At 39.2% G+C, this 26,713-nt stretch overlaps 1 protein-coding gene across 2 annotated transcripts in view; it reads right to left on the bottom strand.

Annotated features, from left to right (window-relative positions):
• Positions 1–26,713, bottom strand: part of CPNE4 (copine 4) — a 526,338-nt gene that overhangs the window by 48,138 nt on the left and 451,487 nt on the right. For both annotated transcript variants that reach the window (XM_058433630.1, XM_032143732.2), the window contains exons 8-9: positions 10,715–10,813; positions 4,836–4,922 (exon numbers count right to left, since the gene is read on the bottom strand). In XM_058433630.1, the coding sequence (XP_058289613.1) occupies positions 4,836–4,922; positions 10,715–10,813 (186 nt within the window). The remainder of the gene's footprint in view (positions 1–4,835; positions 4,923–10,714; positions 10,814–26,713) is intronic.

The following is a 26,713-nucleotide window of genomic DNA, read 5'->3' as shown; positions in this document are numbered from 1 at the left end:
CACGCCTAGGATTGGATAGTTTGAACGATTTCAGCAGGTTTTGAAATCCGTCAAAACCATATGAGTGGTTTCTAGTTATCTGATACCTGACCCTAGGGTCATATAAGGTGGGAGAACATTGGCTTGGTGTGTGAGAGTTTGGTAAGGGAGGTGATTGGGGGTTCGAACTAAAAAATGATTGGTTTGCATATCAAAGGCATGCTAAAAGGCAGGTTGTTTGCTGTCTGTAGGAATTAGCTAACATTGGGAGAGTAGTCCCTCTTAGGTTCATAAGGCCCAAAGTTGTCAAAGCATCAAAAAATATTGAAAAAAAAAAAGATTAATACAATGACCCCAGATGGCCAATCATAAGACATTATCCCCTAGCCCCAGCAATTGGTGTAAAGGGTAGGGATATGACCCAAAGCAGACCAATTACTCTTTTCCTTCACTATCTTTTTATGTAAGGATATGATCCTGTGTATATACCTATTAGGTTCCTTCTAATATATTAGGAAACATATATCTATGTATGTATACACACACATAAACACACACATACACACATATACATATATATAATCATGTGTCATTTAATGATGGAAATACATTCTGAGAAATACACTGTAGGTGATTTTATCATTGTGTGAACATCATAGAGTATACTTACACAAACCTAGATGGTATATCCCACTATACACCTAGGCTATGTGGTATGGCCTATTGTTCCTAGGCCATAAGCCTGTACATCATGTTATTGTATTGAATATTGTAAGCAACTGTAACACAACTGTAAGTCTTTGTGTATCTAAACATATCTAAACATAAAAAGGCACAGTAAAAATATGGTATAAAATATAATAAATGGCACACCTGTATAGAGAACTTACCATGAATGGAGCTTGCAGGACTAGAAGTTGCTCTGAGTGAGTCAATGAGTGAGAGGTGAGTGAATGTGAAGGCCTAGACTATTACTATACACTACTGTAGACCTTAGAAACACTTAAGCTATACTAAATTTATTTAAAAAATAAAGTAATTACATTACAATGGCTACGAGTCACTAGGTGATAGGAACTTTTCACCTCCATTATAATCTTATGGGAGTACTGTCATATCGGTGGTGCATCATTGACAAAATGTTGTTATGCAGAGCATGACTGTATATATACATATATACATGTATGTACAGCTACTCCTGGACTTACAATGGGGTTACATGCTAATAAGCCCTTCATAAGGTCAAAAAATTATAAGTTGAGTCATCGTAAATTGGGGACCATCTGTGTGTGTGTATACACACATACACACACATATATGTATAGGTGTATCTTCTTTTATTGTACCTCACTTTATTGAGTTTTATATTTTTTACAGATTGAAGGTTTCTGACAACATTGCATTGAGCAATACTATTGGTGCCATTTTCCCAACAGTATGTGCTCACTTTGTGTCTGTGTCACATTTTGGTAATTGTTGTAATATTTCCAACTTTTTCATTATATCTATTATGGTGATCTGTGATCAGTTATCTTTGATGTTACTATTGTAATTATTTTGGGGTGCTATGAACCAAGCCCACATAAGATGGTGAACTTAATTGATAAGTGTTGTGTGTGTTCTCACTGCTCCACCGACTGGTCATTCCTTCATGTCTCTCCCTCTCCTTGGGTCTCCCTATCCCCTGAGACACTACTCTATTGAAATGAGGCCAGTTAATAACCCTACAGTGGCCTCTAAGTGTTCAAGTGAAAGGAAGAGTCACGCATCTCTTACTTAAAATTAAAAGCTAGAAATGATTAAATGAGGAAGGCATGTCAGTAGCTGAGGTAGGCCAAAAGTTAGGCCTCTTGCACCAAACAGCCAAGTTGTGAATGCAAAGTAAAAGTTCTTGAAATTAAAACAGTGAATATACAAATGATAAGAAAGTGAAATAGGCTTACTGCTTATGTGAAGAAAGTTTTAGTGGTTTAGATAAAAGATCAAACCAGATACATCATTCCCTTAAGCTAAAACCTAATCTAGAGCAAAGCCCTAACTCTCTTCAATTCTGTGAAGGCTGAGAGAGGTGAGGAAGATGCAGAAGAAAAGTTTGAAGCTGGTAGAGGAGGTTGGTTCATGAGGTTTAAGGAAAGAAACTGTCTTTGTAACATAAAAGTGTAAGGTAAAGCAGCAAATGCTGATGGAAAGGCTGCCACAATTTATCCAGAAGATCCAGCTAAAATCATTTGATGAAGGTGACTACAGTAAACAACAGATTTTCATTTTCATTGTAGAACAAGGAAGAAGAAGATGCCATCAGGACTTTCCTGGCTAGAGAGGAGAAGTCACTTCCTGGCTTCAAATATTCAAAGGGCAAGCTTACTTTCTTATTAGGGGCCATTGCAGCTGGTGACTTTAAGTGGAAGCCAATGTTCATTTACCATTTCAAAAATGCTAGCACTCTTAACAATTATGCTATATCTACTCTGCCCATGCTCTATAAATGGAACAGCAAAGCCTGGATGGCATCACATCTGTTTACAGCATGATTTACTGAATATTTTGAGCCTACTGTTGAGACCTACTGCTCAGAAAAAAAGATTCCTTTCAAAATGTTACAGTTCATCGACAATAGACCTAGTCACCCAAAAGCTCTGATGGAGATGTGCAAGGGGTTTTATTGTTGTTTTCATGACTGCTAACACAATATCCTATTCTGCACCTCATGAATCTAGGGGTAATTTCAACTTTCAAGTCTTCTTATTTAAGAAATAAATTTCATAAGGTTATAACTGTCATTAGAGTAGTTTTTCTGATAGATCTCAGAAAAGTAAATTGAAAACTTTCTGGAAAAGATTCATGATTCTAGATGCCATTAAGAACATTCATGATTCATGGGAGGAGGTTGAAATATCAACACTAATAGGAGTTTGGAATAAGTAGATTTTAACCCTCCAGGATGACCTTGAGGAGTTCAAAACTTCAGTGGTGGGAGAAACTGGAGATGTGGTAGAAATAGCGAGGGAATTGGAATTATAAGTGGAGCCTGAAGATGTGGCTGAATTGCTACAACTGATAAAACTTGAATGGATGAGTAGTTACTTCTCATGGATAAACAAAGAAAGTGGTTTCTTGAATCTGCTACTGGTGAAGATGCTGTGAACACTGTTGAAATGACAAGAAATAATTTAGAATATTTCCTAAATTTAGTTGATAAAGCAGAGGCAGGGTTTGAGAGGATTAACTCCATTTTTGAAAGAAGTTCTGCCGTGGGCAAAATGCTATCAGACAGCATCACATGCTACAGAGAAATCTTTCATTAAAGGAGGAGTCAATTAATGAGAAACTTCAATGTTGTCTTTATTTTTAAAAGTTACCTCAGCCACCCCAACTTTCAGCAATTACCACCATGATCAGTCAGCAACCATCAATATCCAGATAAGACCCTCCACCAGCAAAAAGATTATGACTTACTCAAGGCTCATATGACTGTTGCATTTTTTAGCAATAAGGTATTTTTAAATTAAAGTATGTACATTTTTAGACAATGCTATTTTGTACTTAATAGACTACAGTATAGTGTAAACATAACCTTTATATGCACTGGGAAATGAAAGACTGTGTATGACTTGCTTTATTGCATTGGTTTGGAATAGAACCCAAAATATCCCTGACATAGGCCTATATACATATACATATACATATACATATACATATACATATACATATACATATACATATACATATACATATACATATACATATACATATACATATACATATACACATATATATGCCTGTATACACACACAACATGCACACACATCCATCATCTGGATAGCAATTGAGTCCTGTATGGTGGAGTCGGAGACACGTGGGTTAAAATCTCAGCTCTTAAATTTACTACTTGTGTGACTCTGAGCTAGGTATATAACCTCAATTGAAAGTAGACATCTCAGGGTTGTGGTAAGAGTTAAACAGAGTTTATTATAGTTATTTTTGCATGTAAGTACTCAACTAGTGGCAGCATCACTCCCAGATTTGAGTTAGGAAGTTTAATTATTAGCATATGTGATTCTCTGCAAACTTGTAGCCCCTCTGGAAGGAATTCGTAAGCCCTTTAATCTTTGCCTGTTGTCTTGTTTTTATGGTATGCTTTCAGTATGAGTAAGGTACCACATATAAAACACTAGACAGGCCGGGTGCGGTGGCTCACACTTGTAATCCCAGGACTTTGGGAGGCCGAGGCAGGCGGATCAAGAGGTCAGGAGATCGAGACCATCCTGGCTAACATGGTGAAACCCCATCTCTACTAAAAATACAAAAAATTAGCTGGGCGTGGTGGCGGGCACCTGTAGTCCCAGCTAGTTGGGAGGCTTAGGCAGGAGAATCACTTGAACCTGGGAGGCAGAGGTTGCAGTGAGCCGATATCGCACCACTGCACTCCAGCCTGGGTGAAAGAGCAAGACTCTGTCTCAAAACAAAGCAAACAAACAAAACCAAAATAAAACAAAACAAAAAAACCACTGGACACTGTGAAGGGCACATAGTAGGTGTTCTAGAAATGTTGGCTTCCCCATTTGGAGATCTCCCTCTAGCACTGCTCTGGGCAGAGATGATCCTAACCTATCAGCAGAACTCTCCTGTCTTTGGGGCAGGACTGTCCCTGGGGAGAAAACAGTGACACTGTGCTGCCACAGCTCCACGACCACCCATGCTTACATTTCTCATTTCATGTTCTTTAATACATGACTTTTTTATTTTTGTTTTAAAAGATCACATCTTTTTGATATTTTCTCTGACCACACCACCTGAACTCTTCCTCTCAGATAGCCCTAGCTTCATACTCCTGGAAGAGAGGGTTGTGTACATACCTTGCACAGATTCAGAATCACAGTGCCTGAGTTCTTGTAATTCTTCTTCTTGGCTTTGTACTTGGGATTGATGCACTCCCACTGCACCTGAAAGAAGGGTCATAGCATGAGAATCTGTTCAGGAAAAAGCTGAGTCTTTCAATAAGGCCAAGCTCCTAGGTGCTGCTGAGGACAAACTGAACTGGAGGGCTGACACATAGTCTCTAGGTGGTAACTCTTGCATCTAGAGGAGCAATAGGGGGAGTGGTTGAGAGTGAGACTCACTGTCAGACTTCTAGGTTTGAACCCCAGCAACTCTGCTTCCCTGCTATGTAACTTTTGGCAAGTTACTTGATTGCTCTATGTCTTGGATATCTTCTCTGCAAAATGGAGCTTATAATTATACTCTATCTCATAGGATTATTGTGAAGACTGATTAACCCTTTTAATAATTTTAGAACAGGGCTTGGCACATGTCAATGCTTACTATTAATATGGTCAAATAAAGCAGTATAGGGAAGAAGAAATCTGCAGGAGTACAGTTGAGTGATGACCAAGTACTAAGTCTTACTGCCCGAGAATTGACTCAAAAGGTTAGGAATAGTGAATGCTGGCTAGAGAAATTTAGTAGGGACAATAATAAATTTACATAGAACTTCATGGAGAACTAAAATAATGGATTGGCTTATGTCCCAAAATTGACACAGTAGATCTCCAAAGGGGCCTTTTTGAAGGATAAGATCAGAGCTACAGGAGTGGCTGGGAATTGAGGAGTCAGCTGGGAACTAAGGGGAATAGGTCTCCAGCCTACAGAAGATTTAATGGGACAAAATCAATTGTGAATCAAATATCCAAGAGTTGTTGAATGTTCCTGCCCACCAACCTTTGAAAGCTGAATCTCTGGATTTCTACTCAAGAGACAAAATTTCACTACCTGAGAATTAGAAGTGTCTGAAAATGAAGTAGTTTCTGAGGCAGGTGCAGATGGATAGGCTGATATAGCAGTGGCCTCCGATAATCTGTTCCTCTCAGTGTCCATGCATTTGTGTAGGTCCCTCCCACAGTGATGAGGCATTTAGTCACATGGCTCATTTTGGCCAATGGGACATTAACAAATGTGATATAAGCAGAGGCTTGAAAAGCGCCTGTGTATTGGGGCTGGCTCCTCTGTTGCTTCTGGGAAGTTTTCAGGGCCATATTAAAAAGCCTACAATGGTCTCCAGGAGGATAAAAGTATACCTGGAGAAATATCCTGGCCATCCTGGCTGCTGAGGCACAAATGCACGAGTGAGTTCTGTTGGCACCACGTGGAGCACTATGTGACGCAGAGAAGAATTCAGCCAAAATTGCCAACCCAGCGAATGTTGAGTACATAGTGATTGTTGTTTTCAGCCAGGAAGTTTTGGGCTAATTTTTTCACTCAGCAACAGATAACTGATACTGTAGTTTCTCATCACTGGAGGGTGCCAGCAGGACTGGGCAACTACATAGGATTTGGAAGAGGGAGATCTTACACCAGTAAAGAGTCCTCTATAACTCCTTCAAAATAATGGAATTCTTGGGTGAAAGAAAGAAGAAAACCTTCAAAGCAGAATCTAAAATCAGACCCCTAGCCTTGTTTTTGTCATTTAAAGGCCTAATCTCCTAATCTGTCCATAATGAATGTTGTCTTTCTTTCCTCCCTCAGATTTTCTTCTCATTTACTCTCCAAGTGGGTAGAACTTGATAAACAAGAATTATAGTCCATCTCAAAGTAGATTTAGTATTTCTGGACAAAAGAGCCCAAGTTCCTCCCAAACCTGTCAAAACTGATATTGTCTTTTGCCCCAAAGCTTCCTCTAATATTTCAGTAAAACAGTTGGCTTAGGGATTTACCTAACAGTTGGAAAGAAAGACACTAAAATTAGCTGTGCCATTTTTTGTCATTCTCAATGATTTCTATTAATCTCAATTTCTTCCATCAAGCAGGATATATTGAGTTAAAGATTTTGAATTCTATTAAAAATTATAGTGATCATCCATGAAAAGTCTACTCACTTCCTTTTCAGGCTAAGATGAGCAAGTATGGGTTGGCTTAGTCAGGAGAGGGCTCCAAGGAAGTTGAATCAAACCCGTAGATACTTGGGGTCCTTGTGCTTGTGAGGTGGTAGGGGGTCCTGATGGACCAGATCTAAATAGTTTGCATCTGTCTTGGGATGAAGTTGGCATATAACTATGGGCTATGCACTTTACTTTCCCAATCCCATTTAACTCTCCCCACAGCCCACTTTGACAGATGGAAGATGAGGCTCAGAGAAGAGAACGAACTTTCCCAGGTCATACAGGTAGTAACTGGTAGACCTGGGATTCACACCCACATCAGTCTCATTCCAAAGCCTGCACTTTTAACCACAATGCCTTCTTCTAGAAGGTCTTGGAGTAGCTCTCCTATTCTTGCAAGTATCCCCTTTGGCCACCCAAACTAAGGATGCTTATAAATTTTATTCAAGAATTAATCAAGGTTAATTAAGAATTTACCCTGTACCTATAGAATCATAACTCCCACAGGAAAAGGAAAGTTAAAAGATTCTCTCTCCTCTTTTTTTCTTTGATGCTACATACTGAGATTCCTCAGGTTCGAGCCTCCTGTACCCTCTCTTCAGTCCCCTCTCCCTAGGTGTGCTCATCCATTCTCTTGATTTTAAATGTCCTCTCTTAGTTGATGGCTCCTAAAATATATTTACAGGTAAACCTCTCCTCTGAGTACCAGTTTTTGAAACCAAATTTTGAAAACTTCCTCATAAACTGGACCTCCCTACCACAATTCTTCCTTACCTCAGGAAATGGCACCATTTAATAATCTATCCTTGAGTCAACCATTTCCTCCTTCCCTTACTCCCTATATCCAAGCCTTCAACAAACCTTGTAGCTCGTATCTCCAAAATATGTCTTAAGTCTCTCCAGTTTATCTATCTCTATGACTCTTTCCTTAACCCAAGTCATTATCACTTCTTATCTATAGTGGTAGCCTCCTAACAGATCTCCCTTGTCTCTCTTTAATTATCTACACAGTAGCAAAAGTAATATTTTAAAAAATTAAAACCAATCATGTCATTCTCTAGCTAGAACACTTTGCAGCACTGTCCAGTAGAATTTTCTCAATAACTGGAATATTCTGAATCTGCACTATCCAATATAGTAGCCACCAGCCACGTGAGACTATTGAGTATTTGAAATGTGGCTAGCATGACTGAGGAACTTAATTTGTTATTTAATTTTATTTTAATTAATTTAAATTGAAATAGCCACACGTAGCTAGTGGCTACTGTATAGGAAAGCACAGCTTGCACATGCTCTTATCACATTTAGAAGAATCTGCTTTTCCTGGCCTCTGCCTCTGTATCTGACCACATCCTATGAATGGTTCTTTCACTCTCTGCTTCAGATTCACTGGTCTTTTTCGAGGTCCTCAATCACACCAAGCTCATCCCTGCCTCTGTACTTTGCACTACTGTTCCTTTTACTTCAAATGCTTTTCTCTCATTCATTACATATTGGCTTCTTTTTAATCCTTAAGGGGCCTCAACTTAAATGTCAGATTATTTTTTCTATATGCACACTTTTATAATGAAACTGGTTTAGTTTTGTAATAGCATTTATCACAAATTGTAGTTGCATTTTAACTTTTTAAATTTGTGTTTACATTCTCTCCTGACTCCCACCAATCTGTAAGCTTCAGAAGGGCAGGGACCATATCAGCATTGTTAGTCATGGCACATTTAGAGCCTGTCACAGTGCATGGAATTTACTAGGTGCTACTCGATAAATATTGTAGAAACAATAAATAAGAGAACATTTCCCACTGTATAAATACACCAAAACGGTGGCTGGGTAGTTAAACTAAAGTTTTTCTGGTATCTCACTGATACAGAAAAGCACATTAGCATATGGTCCATTTCCTCAGTGGAACTTAAACAATTTCTCTCTGTTTGAAAGCATTAGGTTTTGGTATATTTCATTTATGGTATGTGTTACATTCTTACTTTTAATATTTAATTAATAAGATGAAATATTTCCCATATTTACTGCTTGGACTATTTCTATTCATAGAAGTAGATAAGGCAAAACTTTATAAAACTCTTTAGAACTCTAGCAGATGGTATGAATACTGTCATTGATTTAGCAGCTAAATAGGACTAGTTCTGCATATTCAATAGAGCAATATTCTCTAGCCATATTCCTTATTATCTTGGGAATGACTTTGCTTATAATTTAGTGTTGGTTTTAACTGTGGCTCTGAAACTCTGCATCCTGGCTTGTGGGTGATGGTCTCTGTGTGTTTGACAAGTTTCTTGTAATGCTGAGTACCTAACAGAGCATTTACAGCAGGTTTTGCAGGAGCTAATTGGAAAGCTGTCATTGTTTCCATTGAGTTTCCAGACCAAAGGTATGTGTTCAACAAATGGTCTCATTCAGATTAAGTTTCTGACTCTAAAAAAATGTGAGTTCATTTCCATCCAGTCTGATTGTATCCTGACCTTACATATGAGAGAGTTGAAAAATGAGTTGGGGCCTCTCTAATTGGCACTTCTGACCAGAACAGGCACAGAGTATTATCTCTAAAGAAAAAGACTTTCTCAAAAGCACTGAGCCCTCTGCTTTCACTCCTTTCTGCTCCATGAGGACAGTGAACTCCAGAGTAAGAATGGCAGGTGTCTTGGGTTGAGTTCCCCAAGAAGCAAACTTGAGGCAAGAATATAAGTGCAAGTAGGCCATCTGGGAGGTGATACCAGGAAGCATGAATAGAGGAGTGAGAAATTCGATAGAAGAGGCATCCCAGAAAGGGTGCATTATCAAGTCAGTTACCACTGTGGATAACTAGGGCCTGCTGGGGAACTCTGGGAAATTGTATAGAGCACACACCTCAGAGTTTTGCCAACTGAAGGGCAAGGGAGCTGGGGTATTTATATCCCAACTTCCATTAGTTATTTGTTGAGGGCTACCTCCTGTTACATCTCCTTCCACACTTCTAGCTTGCTTTGGGCATGGATAAAACAGGCTCCAGCAGATAGAGAAATCCCCCAGGCAAAGAGGTGTTTCAGCTGGAAATTGGGCAGGTGAACAATAAACAGGTAAAAGGAGAAGTTGCATGATTTGGGCCCAGATGACTTTCTGTCTCTCTGTCTCTCTGTCTGTCTGTCTGTCTGTCTAGATATTATATGATATGGGAGTGTGTGTATCTGAGGGAAACACAGAAGGATTTTAGGTTTCTGTGTGGGACAATGTGTCTTAGTGGGATGTGGTAGTGTTTGTGTACAGGTCTTGGCAGCAAATGTGTAAGAGTAAAATGATGGAACTAGAAGAAAACCTGGTACCCATATGAAAATTTGGAGGATTCAAATAATTTCTCCAAGGCATGAAAATATTATTAATGTCACCAAATCATGGAAATATAGACCTAGAAGGAATACTACTGTTAATAGCAGATATTTTGGAAATGCTAGCTATGTGCTAGGTGCTCTGCTAGCACCTAGGATTGTCTCATTTAATCTTCACAAAATTCTATGAGGTAGGTACAGTTATCACTCTTATATTTTTAGGTGAGCAAAATGAGGCATGGAGAGATTAAGTCACTTTTTCAAGGCTACACAGCTAAAGGAAGTTAGAAATACTCTCATCTAACCTTTCTGTTTTACTAATGGAGAAACTGTAACGTTCGGGGTCAGTGTCTTGCCCAAGGACAAACAATTGCTTTGGGTTGGGCTAGTTCTAGAATCTAGGTACTCACATCCTACCATGCTCCCTTCTTATCACACTTAATCATACATTGATGTTTTGCCTCTCGCTGTTTCATTTGTAGCTGGGTTCTAAGGATACATCATAGAGACTGGAGGCAAAACCAAAAGTGGTTGACCACGTACCTGTTTCCCTTCCATTGCTCCTCTCATCTCCTTGAATGTCGAGGTAAATTCTCCAATGAAGTCATGCTTGCCATTGGAGTCCCAGTCCCATACTATGCACTGTAAGAGAAAACAATTACCTTTCTTAAAAAATTAAGAATGTAGCCACAGCAACTGAAGGCAATGTGAACTTTATGAGAAAGCGTAGATGAAAGATGTTTGGTCTGGAACCAAAGCCTGGGAGTCTAAGATTGGAGCATGTGGGATGTAATTCTGATTTCTATAGCCCTTTACTTGGACTTTTTGCCACAATCTGCAAATGGCCCTGTGATGCAGCAGTGACTACAATGATTTGCCCATTTTTCAGATAAGGCCAGTGAGACCCAAGGGAGATAAGCGACTTGTCAAAGGGACCTTCTAGTGAATGAAAACCTGGGACTTGAAGGCAGGTACCCTGCTTCCAATTCCAGTACTCTTTTATGCATAGCAGATAGCCTCCCTGGTTTACATTGGCGTTAGATGCCTGAGTCCATGTATATAGCCTTCACAATGGCAGCTCCCACTTTATGATTTGAATGGGGCCGTATTAATCACATTTTTCTTTTTCTATTTTTTTTTGTTGAAGGCAAAATAGCAATGACAACAAAAATTATTAGGAAGGCAAAAAATCTTTAAACGTACCTATGTGAAAAATGGTTGGAAAATAGTGCACAGACAATACCAGATATTTACCACACTGGTAAATATTATGCACCCACCACACACAAGATGCAACCATTCACTTCTAACAAAAGGGCTAAATCTTCAGCTCTCGAGTGATACTTTTTAGAGTGACTAGACTGAATCAGCAGCAATCCCTGTGCTTGGTCACACATCTGAGTGAAGAGGAGGTCTCCATGTATTCCCAGGGTGGACGCTGGATTGGAGTCTTAAGCATTTTAGATATCATTTCTACATCTTAAGCCAAAGATTTGCAGGAAAGAAGCTCAGACCTCAAATAAGATGAAGGCAGCAAAGGGGACCTTTTGCTCAGAGGTTTTCCTTGGAGTGTTGGGGATCTAAGAGGCAGCTTAGTTCTTCTTCAGGGTGAAGATCCCACTGGCCGGTCTTGCCTGAAAAATCTGACTTGGTAATCTGTTCCCAGATCCTGCAGGATGCCTCACAGATCTACAATATGATCTGTCTAAAATGAAACATCGTTTTCCCCTAAATTTATTCCTACTCATTTATTTTCTGTCACAGTGAATTGCATCAACACTCATTCAGTTGCTACAAACAGAAAACTGGGCATCATTCCTGATATTCCTCTCTCCACTCACCCTCCCACATCAGGTCCTCTCCATTCTGTCTCCTAACTATGGCTTGACTCCAGCACTTCTCTCTATTCCTACTGCTCCTTCTCATCTGCATTACTACAACAGTCTCCCAGCTTGTCTCCTTGTCTCACTTGTACTCCTATCCCCCTTATAACTCACTAATTATGTTAATTCCCTGCTTAAAATCAAAATGTATATAGGATAGCAGGTCTTCCAAGGTCTTTCATGATCTGACTCCCTCAGTACCCCCAAATTCACCGTTTATGATCCATGCTTACTGTATTAGTCAGGGTTCTCCAGAGGGACAGAACTAATAGAATATATGTATATATGAAAGGATATTTATTGGGGAGAATTGGCTCACACAATTACAAGGCAAAGTCCCATCATGTTAGGCCATCTGCAAGCTGGGAAGCCAGTAGTGGCTCAGTTCAAGCCTGAAAGCCTCAAAACCAGGGAAACTGACAGTGCAGCCTTCAGTCTGTGGCTGAAGGTCTGAGAGCCCCCAGGAAGCCACTGACGCAAGTCCCAGAGTCCAAAGGCCAAAGAACCTGGATTCTGATGTCCAAGGACAGGAGGAGTGGAAGGAAGCATCTGGCATGGGAAAAAGAAGGAAATCAGAAGACTTGTCAGGCAAGCAAGGTTAGACCACCTTATTCCACCCGCTTTGTTCTAGCCGTGCTAGCAGCCCATTGGATAGTGCCCACCCATGTTGAGGGTGAGTCTTCCTCTCTCAGTCCACTGACTCAAATGGCAGTCTCCTCTGGCAATACCCTCACGGACATACCCAGCAACAAGACTTTTCCAGCCACCTAGGCATCCTTCAATCCAATCAGGTTGACCGCTAATATTAACCCTCACACTTACAGTCTTCGAAAGTTTCTCTAAAATGGGGTCGGTAGGAAGGAAAAACATTTGCAATGACCTTTTCAAGACATCAAGAAAAGCCAGTTTCTCAGCTTCTGCTATCTCTTTAAATATGGAGGATTTGGCAGATAATTATTTTGCCTAAGAAATATTAAGAAGCCCTTTGGTTAGGAAGGAGAATTCATTAGAATAAATAAGAATAGGAAGAGATTAAGACAAAAGGAGCTACATTTCTCTGCTGAAAAAGGTAATGGTCAAGTTGAATTTTCTCTTTGATAACAAGTAGAGACACAGAGGTGGGACCAAGACATGAGAATTGAGAAGAAATTAGGGTGGGTTTCCTCAGAGGGCTGAAGATGGACCTAAGTTTGGGGTGGGAGGAGGGGAGAGACAGGTAAGGAATTTTGGAAACTGTGATGTCTAATTTTCAAGGTGAGATTATTTATATACGTCGCCCCTCCATTCCCCTCTCCCAATTTGCCCTTCTTCCATTAACCCCAAGACTTCAGCAAATCTGCTACCCATAACATCATTAAGCTGATGGTGACTTGGAGAATAAAGGAGAGGGGCTGTGTCCATATTGTGGGGACAAAGCAGAGCAGAGAGCAGTGTGAGATGGCCCACTGCAATGACCGAGAACTGAATGGGGAGCAGGACTGTGGAAAGACAGCTTGACAGGTAAATCTAGGGGTGGAACTCTACAGAAATACTGTGGAGCAGTGGAGCTCCATGGAAATACCGTGGCTGTTCTGCCAACCTGAGTCCCTAAGTGAGGGTAGTACAGAACTCTCAGATGACCTATGTGTGGGTAAGAAATAAACCTTTGTTGTTTTCAGCCACCGAGATTACTGCAGCATAACTTAGTCTAAGAAACATCCAAGTACTTAAAGTACTATCATAGGAATAGGCATTACAATTTATTTTTTTCTGATTCCAAAAGTAGGAAAAACAGAATTTTAAGAGGTTACAAAGCAGTAACAAAGGAAGCATTTTCCAATAAACCTGTAGCAAACAAAAGAATCTGTTTGTTAAAAAGTGTTTTATTGCTGGAAATGTTCAAGCAGAAACTGCAGGACCACATGCAAAAAATGTAGTAAAGTCAAGCAGACAGTTATAGAAAATTTGGTGGGATGTTTTTGAACTTTCTTCTAATTCAGAGATGCTAAGATTAGTTCTAGTTGCAAAGGATGCAAAATGAAGTCAACGAAAGGCTTAGCTCATTCTGCTTGAAATGCTATGCAATGCAATGTAGCTTTGATAGGAGTGATGGGAACCCCTTTAATTTAAGGTAGGATGAAGTTCTACCTCATTTTTCAATGAACAGTGGGACAAATAAATGATTCAGTCATTTGGAAAATCGCTCAGGATGTGCACTGTGATCATCACATTGTAGAACACTGAATTGATCTGCTGTTACAATCAGATGTTTTTCTCTCTGTGTGCCAGCCCCTTCTTATTGACCCTGGCATTCACACACTCCTTGCCTGGAGAAAGGAGCAGAAGAAACCTTGCTGGGCTTAGACATAGAAAGAGGAAGAAGAGTGGTCCCTGGGACCTTGTGTTTGAGGCTCATAACTTTGCCTGATAGTAAGTACAGCCCACTGAATGCCTGCATTTGACATCAGATACTTACTCTTTTACCTTTGGAAGGAGCAAATAAAAAGGCAAAGGAGGCAGAAGCAAATAGAAGAAAAGAAGTGGGAGCAACTTTTTTTTAACACTCCCCTGAAATGGGAAAGAGCAGGAGTTCCCTTCTTTAGGGGACAGGGCACACATCCCATTCACCCCTTCTTTGCCCTCCATTCTATTTTCCATCATGCTTTGGTGAATTACTATTTCCCCTTAAGCTGCCAACCTCAAGTCTTTAAGATGTTTGCAATGTGCTCTCTGGCTGGGGCAGAAAGGGAGTGACCACCAGGCCTCCCTGAGCTGGAGGATGAGTCAGGCTTGACAGAACTCCATCAGGGGCCTCTCAGCAGCAGGCAGTGCTGCTTACAGGGGCCTCTTTCTTCAATCAGCTAGCATTCCTCATCAGGGCAGTTGCAGAATTTTATTTTGACCTTTCTGAGAAGGGGTCCCAAAGGAAGAAAGACACAGTGAAGCAGACAAATAAAAACACTGTCTTTCCTTCTCTCCCTGGCATGAAGCTGGCTTATGACAGCTCTGATGCAGCTGACAGAGGAACGCATCTTGGTGAAAAGTAAACAGATCAACCACCCTGCAGAAAAACTGAGACAGAGGCAGAGTCCTTGGTGTGAATCAGTAAGAAGGCCTTGACACATCTGTGAGAGCACAGCACCTCAAAACTATCTACAAGCCAGAAAACCTTCTCAGGTTCTTACATCTCACAGAGCAGTTTAGGTATAATATCTTTAAAAATTCATAAGCTTTACAGATGGTCTAATTAACCCCCTCCTTTTACAGAAAAGAAAATTGATGACAGATAAGTGACTTCTGTCAGTTCACCCAGTACAGGGTGAACTAAAATCCGGTTTTCGTACTTCCTTGATTTCATCACTACCACATAGACACAAATTATAATAGTTAAAGAGTATATAGTGTGTACTATGTGCCAGACATTGTTCAGAGCACTTCATACATATTAACTCCCTTAATCCACAGAACAACTTATTGTATGCTTGTTTTACAGTTGAGGAAACTTAGGCATAGAAAGATGAAGGAAGGAACTTTTCTGAAACTACACAACTAACACTAGGTAATCCTTGAAATAAAGGAAGTTAAGCATCGTAGCTTGTCTTAACTGAGCATCTTTTATAAACCCAGGCCATTTGTGTTTATGGTCTTTAATTCTTTACAATAACCATGACATGACAATATTATTACTATTTACAGGTTAACTGCCATTCACAGGTGCCATTTACAGGCTTGGAGAGGGAATGTGACTTGACTAGACACCTGGTAAGTGACAAAAGTGGATCTGAACCCAGGTGTCTAATGTCATAGCTGATATACATATATATATGTATATATATATACATATGTATATATATACACATATATATACATATGTATATGTATATATATATATATTTGCTGTTGTTATGCCATGCTACCTCTTAATAGAAGCAGGAACTTAGAATCAAGCTCTCATGAGTCTGCTCTGTGTAAAATCCCCATTCTTTGACTGAAACTGTAAACTACTAGAATCCTCTAAGGTTTAGTGAGCACACCAAACAATACAGAGGAAGAACCTGCTCGCTGTTTCCACACAAAAGGATGCAAAGGCAAGTAGTCTGTGCATTGTCCCTGGGGTCCTCAGCTCTGTCTGTAGAATGCATGGATAAGTGGGTCTGAGGGATCGGGTTACTCCCTCCTACTCTTGTTTTACGATTGCCTTGAACCCATTAAAAGAAATGTGCTATGCCAACTTATTATACACTAGCTTTTTGTGATGGTCAGCTTCATGTGTCAACAAGGCTATCTGGCTAACAGTTCCCAGTTATTCAATCAAACAACAATCTACTTTATATATGTGGTTAAACATTTTATAATCAGTTTACTTTAAAGTAAAGAAGGTTTTGTGTTTCCATATGAATTTTAGGATTGCTTTTTCCATTTCTGTAAAAATTGTCTTTGAGATTTTAATGGAGATAACTTCAAATCTATAGATTACTTTTGTAGTATGGACATTTGAACATTCAGTCTTTCAATTCATGAACATGAAAGGTCTTTCCATTTATTTGTGTATTCTTTGATTTCTTTCATCAATATTTTGTAGTTTTCAGTGTAGGTCTTTCAACTCTTTGGTTAAGTCTATCCCTAAGTATTTTACTGTTCTTGATACTATTGTAAAAGGAAGTATTTTCTTAATTTCCTTTTCAGATGGTTCATTGTAAATATATAGAAAGGTTACTAATTCTTATATATTGATTTTGTATCCTGCAACTTTATTTTATCCTGAATTACTTTATTAGATCTAACAGTTTATTTTCATGAAGCCATTAGGGTTTTGTATATATAGGATTATATCATTTGTAAACAGAGATAACGTTACTTCTTCTTTCTGATTTGTTTGCCTTTTATTTTATCTTCCCTAATTGCTCTGGCTAGAATTTCCAGGACTATAGTTTTTTGTTTGTTTGTTTGTTTTTGTTTTTTGATGGAGTCCTGCTCTCTTGCCAGGCTGGAGTGCAGTGGCATGATCTCGGCTCACTGCAACCTCTGCCTCCTGGGTTCAAGTGGTTCTCCTGCCTCAGCCTCCCGAGTAGCTGGGACTACAGTCACACACCACCATGCACAGCTAATTTTTTTTTTTTTTTTTTTTTTTTTTTTTTTCAGTAGAGATGGGGTTTCACCATGTTGGCCAGGATGGTCTCAATCTCTTGACCTCGTAATCTGCCCACCTCGGACTCCTAAAGTGCTGGGATTACAGGCGTGAGCCACCACGCCTGCCTGGCCTTCCAGGACTATGTTAAATAGAAATGACGAGAGCTGGCATACTTGTCTTCTTCCTGATCTTAGAGGAAAAGCTTTTAATTTTTTTTACTATTGAGTATGATGTTAGCTGTGAGCTTGTCATAGATGGTCTTTATTATATTAAGGTACATTTCTTCTACACCTAGTTTGTTAAGTGATTTTATCATGAAATTGTATTAAATTTTGTCAACCCAGAATAGCCAAAATGATCTTGAGAAAGAAGAACAAATCTGGCGGCACCACATTTCCTGATTTTAAAATACATTACAAAGCTACAATAATTAAAATACTGTTTATTGGCATAAAGATAGGCAAATAGACCAATAGAATGGAATAGAGAGGCCAAAACCAAAACTATGCATATATATTCAACTGAACTTTGAGAAGGGTGTCAATAATACACAATGGGGAAATGATAGATCTTCAACAAACTGTGTTGGGAAAACTGGATATTCACATAAAAAATGAAATTAGACCTATACCTTATATCACACACAAAAATCAGCTCAAAATGGATTAAAGACTGAAACATAAAACTTGAAACTATAAAGCTCCTAGAAGAATGCATAAGGATAAAGTCTTGACATTGGTCTTGGCAATTATTTATTGGATATAATGATAAAAGCACAGGTAATAAAAGCAAAAATAGACAGGTAGGACTACATCAAACTAAAAAGCTTCTGCACAGAAAGGAAATAATCAACAGAATTAATAGGCAACCTATGGAATGGCATAAAATATTTCCAAACCATGTATCTCATAAAGGTTTAATTGTCTAAATAAACAAGAAACTCCTACAACTTAATAGCAAAACAAACAAAAAACTCAATTATAAAAATTGACATAAGACTTCGATAGGCATTTCTCATAGAAGGCATACAAATGGCCAACAGGTGTATACGAAGGTGCTTGGCATCATTAATTATTAGAAAAATACAAATCAAACTCCAATGAGATACCACCTTACACCTGCTAAGGTGGCTATTATTTTTTAAAATGCACACACACAAAAGATAACAAGTATTGGTGAGGATGTGGAGAAACTGGAACCTTTGTACATTGTTGTTGGGAATATAAAATGGTGCAGCAGCTATGGAAAACAACATGGAGGTTCTTAAAAAAAATTAAAATAGAATTACCATATGATTCAGCAATCCCACATTGGGGTAGATATACAAAAGAAGTGAAATCAGCATCTTGAACAGGATGTCTGCATTCTCAGGTTCGTTGCCACATTGTTCACAATAGCTGAGGTATGGTAATAACTTAAATATTCATTGATGAATGAATGGATAAAGAAAATGTGCATATACATACAATGAAATATTATTCAGCCTTAAAAAGAAGGAAATCCTGCCATTTGTGACGACAGGGACTGTGTTAGTCTGTTCTTACATCATTATACTTGAGGCTGGGTAATTTACAAAGAAAAGAGGTTTAGGTTGGCTCATGGTTCTGCAAACTAAACAGAAAGCATGATGCTGTCATCCGCTTCTGGTGAGGGCCTCAGGAAGCTTGCAATCATGGTGCCAGGTTCAGGGGAGCCAGCATGTAACACAGTGAGAGTAGGAGCATGAGAGAGTGAGGGAGGAGGAGCCAGACTCTTTAACAACAAGCTCTTGTGTGAACTCAAAGCAATAACTCACTCATTACAGCAAGAAGGGCACCAAGCTATTTAGGAAGACTCCACCCCTATGACCCAAACACCTCCCACCAAGCCCCATCTCTAACATTGGGAATCACGTTTCAACATGAGATTTGGAAGGGATGAATATCCAAACCGTATCAGGGGTGAGCGTGGAGAACGCTATGTTAAGTGAACTAAACCAGTCACAGAAGGACAAATACTGCATGATTCCACTTAAATGAAGCACGTACAATAGTCAAACTGATGGAAGCAGAGAATACAATAGAAGTTGCCAGGGGCTGGAAGGTGGGGAACTGGGGAGTTGTTGTTTAATAAGTACGAAGTTTTAGTCATATTAGATGAATAAGTTCTAGAGAGGTAATATACAACATAGTACTTGTAGTGAACAGTATAATATTGTGCATTTCACAATTTGTTACGTGAGTAGATCTCATATTAAGTGTTCTAACAAACAAACAAATAAATAAGTAAATTGATACAAGGAAACTTTTGGAGGTGTTGGATATGTCAGTCAGCTTGTGATGGTATCACAGATGTTTGCATATGTCAAAAGTCATCAAATTGTGCACATTAAGTATGTGCAATTCTTTATATACCAATTATATTTCAAAAAAGCTATTAAAAATTAAAGCAAATTTTTTTCAACAATCTGGATGGGCCTGATACAATTAATTGAAAAGCCTTAAAAGCAGTGCTGAGGCTTTTCTGAAGGATAAATTCTGCCTGTGGACAGGATTTTTAGCTCCTGCCCTAAAATTTCCAGTCTGCTCTTCCTGATGGCCTGATATACAGATTTTGGACTTGCCTAGCCAGCCACCCACAATAGCCAATTCCTTGCAATAAATCTCTTAATATATGTAAATCCTCATGGTTCTGTTTCTTGGGAGGAACTCTGACTGATATAACTTTCTTCACCTCTTCCCTGGTTTTCATGTAGTAACATTCTGAAATGAGTTTTCAGTGACACTCAATTGGTCCTCTCATACCAAAACGTCAATATTTATTGAACACTCACTTTGTCCCAGGTGTTGTAAGCATTTGTCATGCTCCGACTCATTAATCTTCACAGTAATCCTCTCAGTGAGACATTATTATTATCATCCCTACTGAACAGATGAGGAAACTAAGAACAGAGGGGTTAACCAACTACTGCTCTTATAGAATATCCAAGATCAGAAAACCAAACACTGCATGTTCTCACTCATAAGTAGGAGTTGAACAATGAGGACACATGGACACAGGGAGGGGAACATCACACACCGGGGCCTGTCGGGGGGTGGGGGGTGCTAGGAGAGGGATAACATTAGGAGAAATACCTAATGTAGATGACGGGTTGATGGGTGCAGCAAACCACCATAGCATGTGTATACCTATGTAACAAAACTGCACTTTCTGCACATGTAACCCAGAACTTAAAGTATAATAATAATTAAAAAAAAGAATATCCAGGGTTTTGAAAATATGACTGACTTTGACATCAGAGTTCAAATGATCTGAATCTGATTCAGTTTCTGGTGGGCAGAAACCAGCTGTCCAAACTGTGATAATCAAATAACGTAACTGCTGCTGATCAGCGCACAATTCTCATAGTTAAAGGAAATATGTTCTTTTTCTCTTGGCTTTAAAATTTTTATTTTTTTAATGTCACAACTTATCATTTTTCCAGGTAAAGTAGAAATCTCTGTCAAATTTATCCTGGCTCCTTAGTCATACCATGCTCTAAGCTTCTATGTAATCCATTTATATTTGCTTTAACATATTGCTAATTACATGGTAATCAGTGGCTTGTGAGTATATCCACCACTTGAAGGACTTCTGATCACTGAGATTTTTATCAAGGTTAGCACAGTTTTGGGGCACAAGAAACCAGATAAATGTTTGATGAGCAAACAAACAAAAAAGGCCTTTCTCCCTGAGTTGAGTCTATGACAATTCTCTGAGTGTTTGGCCCTGTCTCTGCACTGCAAGGGGAAGGGAAGGTATTTTAATAAACTGGTTAACTATTAAAGGAGGCAATCAAACTGAAAAATGTGCTTTAATGGTTGTTGACATGGGTTGTAGGCACAGTATCGAAGAGATGGGATTCTAGAAACAGCTTTAGGATTGTAGAGGTTGCTGGGAGCTGGAGAGCAGGAGACCTGAGTTCTATTTCAAGCTCTCAGGATAATGCTGTGAGACCTTGGGAAAGCTTCTCAACTCCTCTATGCCTCAGTTTCCTACTCTATAAAATATGTATCTGGAAATGAGAATTGGAATGAATGCTCTCTGAGATCCTGTCCAAAATTCTCCAGTTACGTGGCATTGCATCTTTATCTCTTTTACAATCTTTGTTCCAAAGCCTGGGATAATTATATTAAAGCAATAAAATTGTTAACTATCAATACCTGATGAACAATAAATACTCCCTTTGTTTTCTTTTGTTAGGTATCATTATATCCCTTTGACAACCAAAAGTCACTTGTTTATTGTCTCATGGTGATCCTCACCAGAAATCCATGAGATGGGAGGGTCCATTTTTTATAGATGATGATCCTGAAATACAATAAAGCAACTGAAGGTGATTTATTCCAAAACACAGAGCTACCAAGACTTGAATTAGGCTATGAATCTGGCTTTATTTCTTCACATCCTGGGTCCTTTTCACTATACCACATATCTTTGTAGTTTACTTCTGCTATGTACATTTCCAATGGCACTTTTTCCTTTTTCCTTCTTTTTTTTTTTAACCAACTAATTCAAGGATGTCTATCCACATGGTATAAATATATGTGTTTTAAAATTTCTCTTTGATAATAGACACTCTTTAAAATTACCCCCCCCCCCAAAAAAAATTGACCACTTTGGTCAATTGAGGAGGAGCCTCACTGGGTTTATTTACAAAATGAATTTTAAATCCAGACCATCAAAATGAAAGGCTAATTGGGTCAGAAATGTAAAAGCAAACTGTGTTCTCATATCACTCAGTCTAGACCAGTCTTCTAACTCTAGCTTTTAGGAAGTCAAGCAATACTCTATCATTTTATGGAGCTTTTAGGCAAATACATATAATTACGTCCACCAATTATTAGGGATTTATGAGAATTTGATCCATAATTTAGTATTTGGAATGATGTATTTCTTTAAAAATTCAGTGACAACATTTGACACAAAATTAGTTTAATGGTTTGTACAGGACTGTAAACATCTGTGAAAATAATACCAAATATATATCTCAGCTTGTTGGGAGGTTGTGACCTGAATATGGGCAGATTTTGGCCAGTTGTGTACACGGGAAGAGGGGTCAAGTTCCCTTGATTATTGTCCCTTAATTTTATTGTTTTCTTCTCACTGTAGACTTGACAACAACCCTCTCACATCAACCTAGCTGCTAGGATGGGAGTAAAAGAAACTCTTTCGTTTACAAAATGAACACTCTGATTTGGACTTCTGAATTTGGCAGTGCAGAATGCCAAATAGAATGAAATAGAACTCTTCCTAGGAGAGGGCAGACCCTATAAGATGGCCATATGTAGGACCTAAATGAAGGAGAGAGTTTCTTAAATCAAAATTACATAGATATAATTCCAGAAGTGGTGATCTGGGCTGAGGCCTCAGTCATGTTCATCCCTGGGATTCACCTTGGCTAGACTGGTGGGCAGGACAGTGAAACTCTGTCTGTACAAGGGCCTGAGTATCTTCTGATGGACTCAACCTAAGGTGAGGTGAAAGTATGCTGGCAAGATGGGTCCAGGAAAAAAAGAACTGGATGCTGGAGGGGTGAGGCAAAGCTGAGCAAAGTCTGGTGACAATTACTAAGGTTTGTCCCCAGGCTCCGTCCCCACAGACTCATGTCTCAGTTCTAGGGAGATGGCTATAAATAAAAAGCCAGCTTTAAAGAGTGTTTTTTCCCCAAACAGCAAGGAATATAATGACATGGGTCAAGAGAACAGAGGAAGTGATTTTGATGAAACAAGAGCCCCAGGAATCCAGTTTTGGGCATCCTGAGGGTTGATCTAGATCTCTAGGCAGTTGGGTTGTTTCTTGGGGGCTAAGGGTGAAAGGATGGTAGAAGTATCAGCATCTGGGATGTCCAGCAGCCATAGATGGCATTGATATTCACACACTAAGGTATCCATGCACCAAGGCAACAGCAAAGAGAGGAAATGGTGCTGGAATTTTTCGGATCCATGTAACATGACTCTCCCTGGTTTATGGGTTAATGCTTCATGTGAGCTTCTAATACAATGAAAGTGAAGAAGGGCCCTTAGCTATTATTAGCCTCAAGGGTAGTACAAACAGGAGATGATGCATAGGAGAAGGATATGGCATGATCCATGCCATGAAGTAGCCAAGTGACCTGTAGATGAACGTGTCCAAAGACCTGTTTGAAATTTGCAAGGAAATGATTGAAGGGTTAACTTTAAAGGGGGAGGGGAATCAGAAGTCTGCTTTACTTGATGGAGCAAGACCAAGTAAAATGCAGGTCTTTCCACCAGTCTTTGTTTTAAGATCTATTCTAAATATTGGGCATACTACCAGGTACAGGCCATGTAAATGAGTTTGTGCACAGTCATCCACCACTCATTTTCCCTGCCTAGCCTATTCTCCCACTCTGACCCCAGCCTTGAGAGGAAACATGGAACATCTAGGGCATAACCTCTGCATGGGGTGCTCTGTGCTATCTTGGGGTTATACCACCTTCCTTGTTAGCACCGTGTGTCAAGACTAATGAGGCTTCCTCTAATCCTGAAACTCAGACCATATATTAGTAAAAGCAGCATCTCAAAGCATAAACTTCTTTTACAGACTTTGTCGCACCATTTACCTCTATGTGCTCCTTATATCTTGCTCTCTATCTGATTCTAGACTCTTTGGCTGTGGACTTTGCTACTTTTTATTTTTCTTCTAAATCGGTTCTCAGTTTACATTTTGTGTTTTCATTAATACACTACATTTTCATTAATGGGGCAAAACTTCCTTTTCCAAAATCAGAGAATTGGTTAAAGAAGTCAATACTTTCAGGAGAGAGAACACTTTGATGGTGAAAGGGAACTTGGTAGTGCTCTGGTATGGCGGAAACAGCAGCATTCTCGGGGTCATTCAGAATCCAATTCAAATCTCCTCTGTTTCACTGGACAACTATGTAATCATCCTCATATCACTTTGCCTTTGGCTACCCAGTTCATTCATCTCTATGGTGGCAATTACTTCTTGTTCTATTTGCCCGATTGTTGCAAGGATTTATTATATGCACAAACACACGTGTACACACACACATTTTTTTTATCAACTACAATAGACTAGGAATTGAGCTGGCAAAGAGAATATAAAAATAAAAGACAGCTTCATCCCTCAAGATGCTGATGATATAGTGCAGGTGATGGATGTGCAAATAAATAATAGTGATGCAGTGGAGGTGGCAAAAATGGAGGGTTGCACCAAGGGTTGTCTGGGAGTGTTCACTGCAGATAGTCAGGGAAGGCTTCCAAGAGCAAATAAAAACCTGGTAGTACCTGGTAAACAACATATGCAAGTATAACATTTCTTTATCCTATTTATACAGAAGAACAAATTACTAATATCAGACCCTCTTCTAAGCATAAGGTAAGGACAGGTAGAGCAGGAAAATATGCTGGGAGCCTGAAGGGACAACTGGATGGTGTAGAGATACTTTCTCTACTCTCTTGTTTACATGATAACCTGCACAGAATTGGAATGTAATCTGTCCAGTTAAGGCTCCCCTCTTCCCTCAGATTACATGCCCCAGAGATGGTGCAAGTATCTCAAAGCATTTCTTTATAGGACTTGTGCTATGCTTTGGTGAATGCCCTAGGAGATGCGGAAGATGTTGTAGAGAATCAAGGACAGACCTGGGAAGGCACAGACTTAGGTCCCAGTGTACCAGCTGTGAAATGTTGGGCAGATCATTCTATTCCTGTGGGCCTCAGTCCTCTGTTAAAACACTAATTTGCATTGGAGGAACCAAAATAAAAAGTTTTTATGCCTAATAATTTAGTACACCTAAGAAGAGTTGTTAAATTTCAGATTTCCAGGCCTTACCTCCAGAGATTCTGATTAACTTGTCTGGAATGGGTTACAAGAATCTGCCTTTGAAGCAAGCAACTTGCTAATTTGGATGCATGTGGTCTCTGGACATATTCAGAAACACTACACAGAATACCCAGGAGTCTGTGGTCTGTGACTATGGTAGCAATTATATCCTGGCTCCCACTGTATTCTTCAATTCAACAGCAACAACAACAGAAAACCCATCCATAGAGAGAAAACAACAATCAAGGGCCATCCTGTTTCCTTAAGATAATTCAATGCAGTATTGCTGTAAGTAGGCAAATACAGTCCTAAAATGTTACTACACTCACAAAAGCCAGACTAAGAAATGCCCAGGAGGGGATGGAAGGGCAATGGGTATGTTGGCTTTATCTTGTCAAGTCACACATCTCTGCTCTTCTGGATTGCAGCCAAGCTAGGGGACATTCCACAAGAAATATGTCACTCTTGGAAGCTTTCATTGGAGATTTATGGCCTTGGGAGGCTTGGTTAGCTCAGATAAGCCTCAGAGGCTCCCAAATGCTTGTACAAACCTTTTAACTTCACACCTCACTACTCCTTAGGAGGACTGAAACTCCCATGGTTGTGTGGACAGAGTAAAGAGACAGGCTTTGACAGTGATTTATGCTCCAGGCTTTCAATGAGAACTCTGTCTTCATTATCAGAGTCATTCTGCACTGGTTTGACCTGTACCACTCTCTTCTACCAAATTTACAGATGTAATATCTATATGAGAAACAGTTATTTTATTTGGGGACTGATGGGTGGTTGGATTCAGGAAACTTTATTATGTGAATTGCAAATATGAACACAATTCCTAGTTAATGCATAGATGCTCAATAATACAGAATAGACCAGTTGGCTGTTGAGGTATGATGCATACTACTTTTAACATCTGATGAAGCACTACTATAAAAAGTTCTGAAATGATAGGGGTCTCTCCTTTACAATTTTTTTTTGGGTTTTGGACTCTCTGTCTCTATGACTTCTATCTCCACCTGTCTGTATTTTCTAGACCTACTTTGGATGAGTTGGATCTGTTTCATAGCAGGAAGCAATCCTATTTGATGGTTTATTTTCATTCATTATCAAGTCTTTATTGAGTACCTACACTGTATTGGGAAATGATATAGGTGCAGTATGTAGAAGAACAACAGAAAAGATACATAAGTGCAATTTAAACAGCAATAAAGATGGGAAGATAGATGGACTAATCTCTACCTGTATAAATTTTACAGTCTAGTGGCAAAAATAGACATTAATTATACGTGGAAAAAATGAAAAATTAAAGTGGGCACCTAATAGGGACTCAATAAGTGTTGCTTGGATGAATGAATGAGTGAACAAAAGCAAAATGTGATGGATTTTTTATGCAAGAATCTTGGAGCACTTTTCACAAATGCTAAGTAAGTAATAAATGTCTTCAAACGTTTTAGAGTATCAATAGGAACTGATATAGAAATCCATATTTTATTTAGAATTTAGGTTAGGTACATAATTTGTAACTTCATAACCTTACAACCTCAGGGTTATAAGACAGAAAGGCTGTGCTAGTTCCAGAGCTCAAGAGGCTGAGACACAGTATCCGCCATATGTGCTGTGAAACAAAACAGAAATCTGTCCACATCTCACATCGGAGAGATGCCATGAGGAGACAGGCATTTCGAAGAAAGAGTCTTAGCATTCTGAAAAGATTTGCCTTTC

Source organism: Hylobates moloch, unplaced genomic scaffold, assembly GCF_009828535.3.
Source record: "Hylobates moloch isolate HMO894 unplaced genomic scaffold, HMol_V3 SCAFFOLD_22, whole genome shotgun sequence".
Lineage (NCBI taxonomy): Eukaryota > Metazoa > Chordata > Mammalia > Primates > Hylobatidae > Hylobates > Hylobates moloch.
The sequence above is the reverse complement of the archived record's forward strand: the minus strand, read 5'-3'. Positions and strand labels throughout refer to the sequence as shown.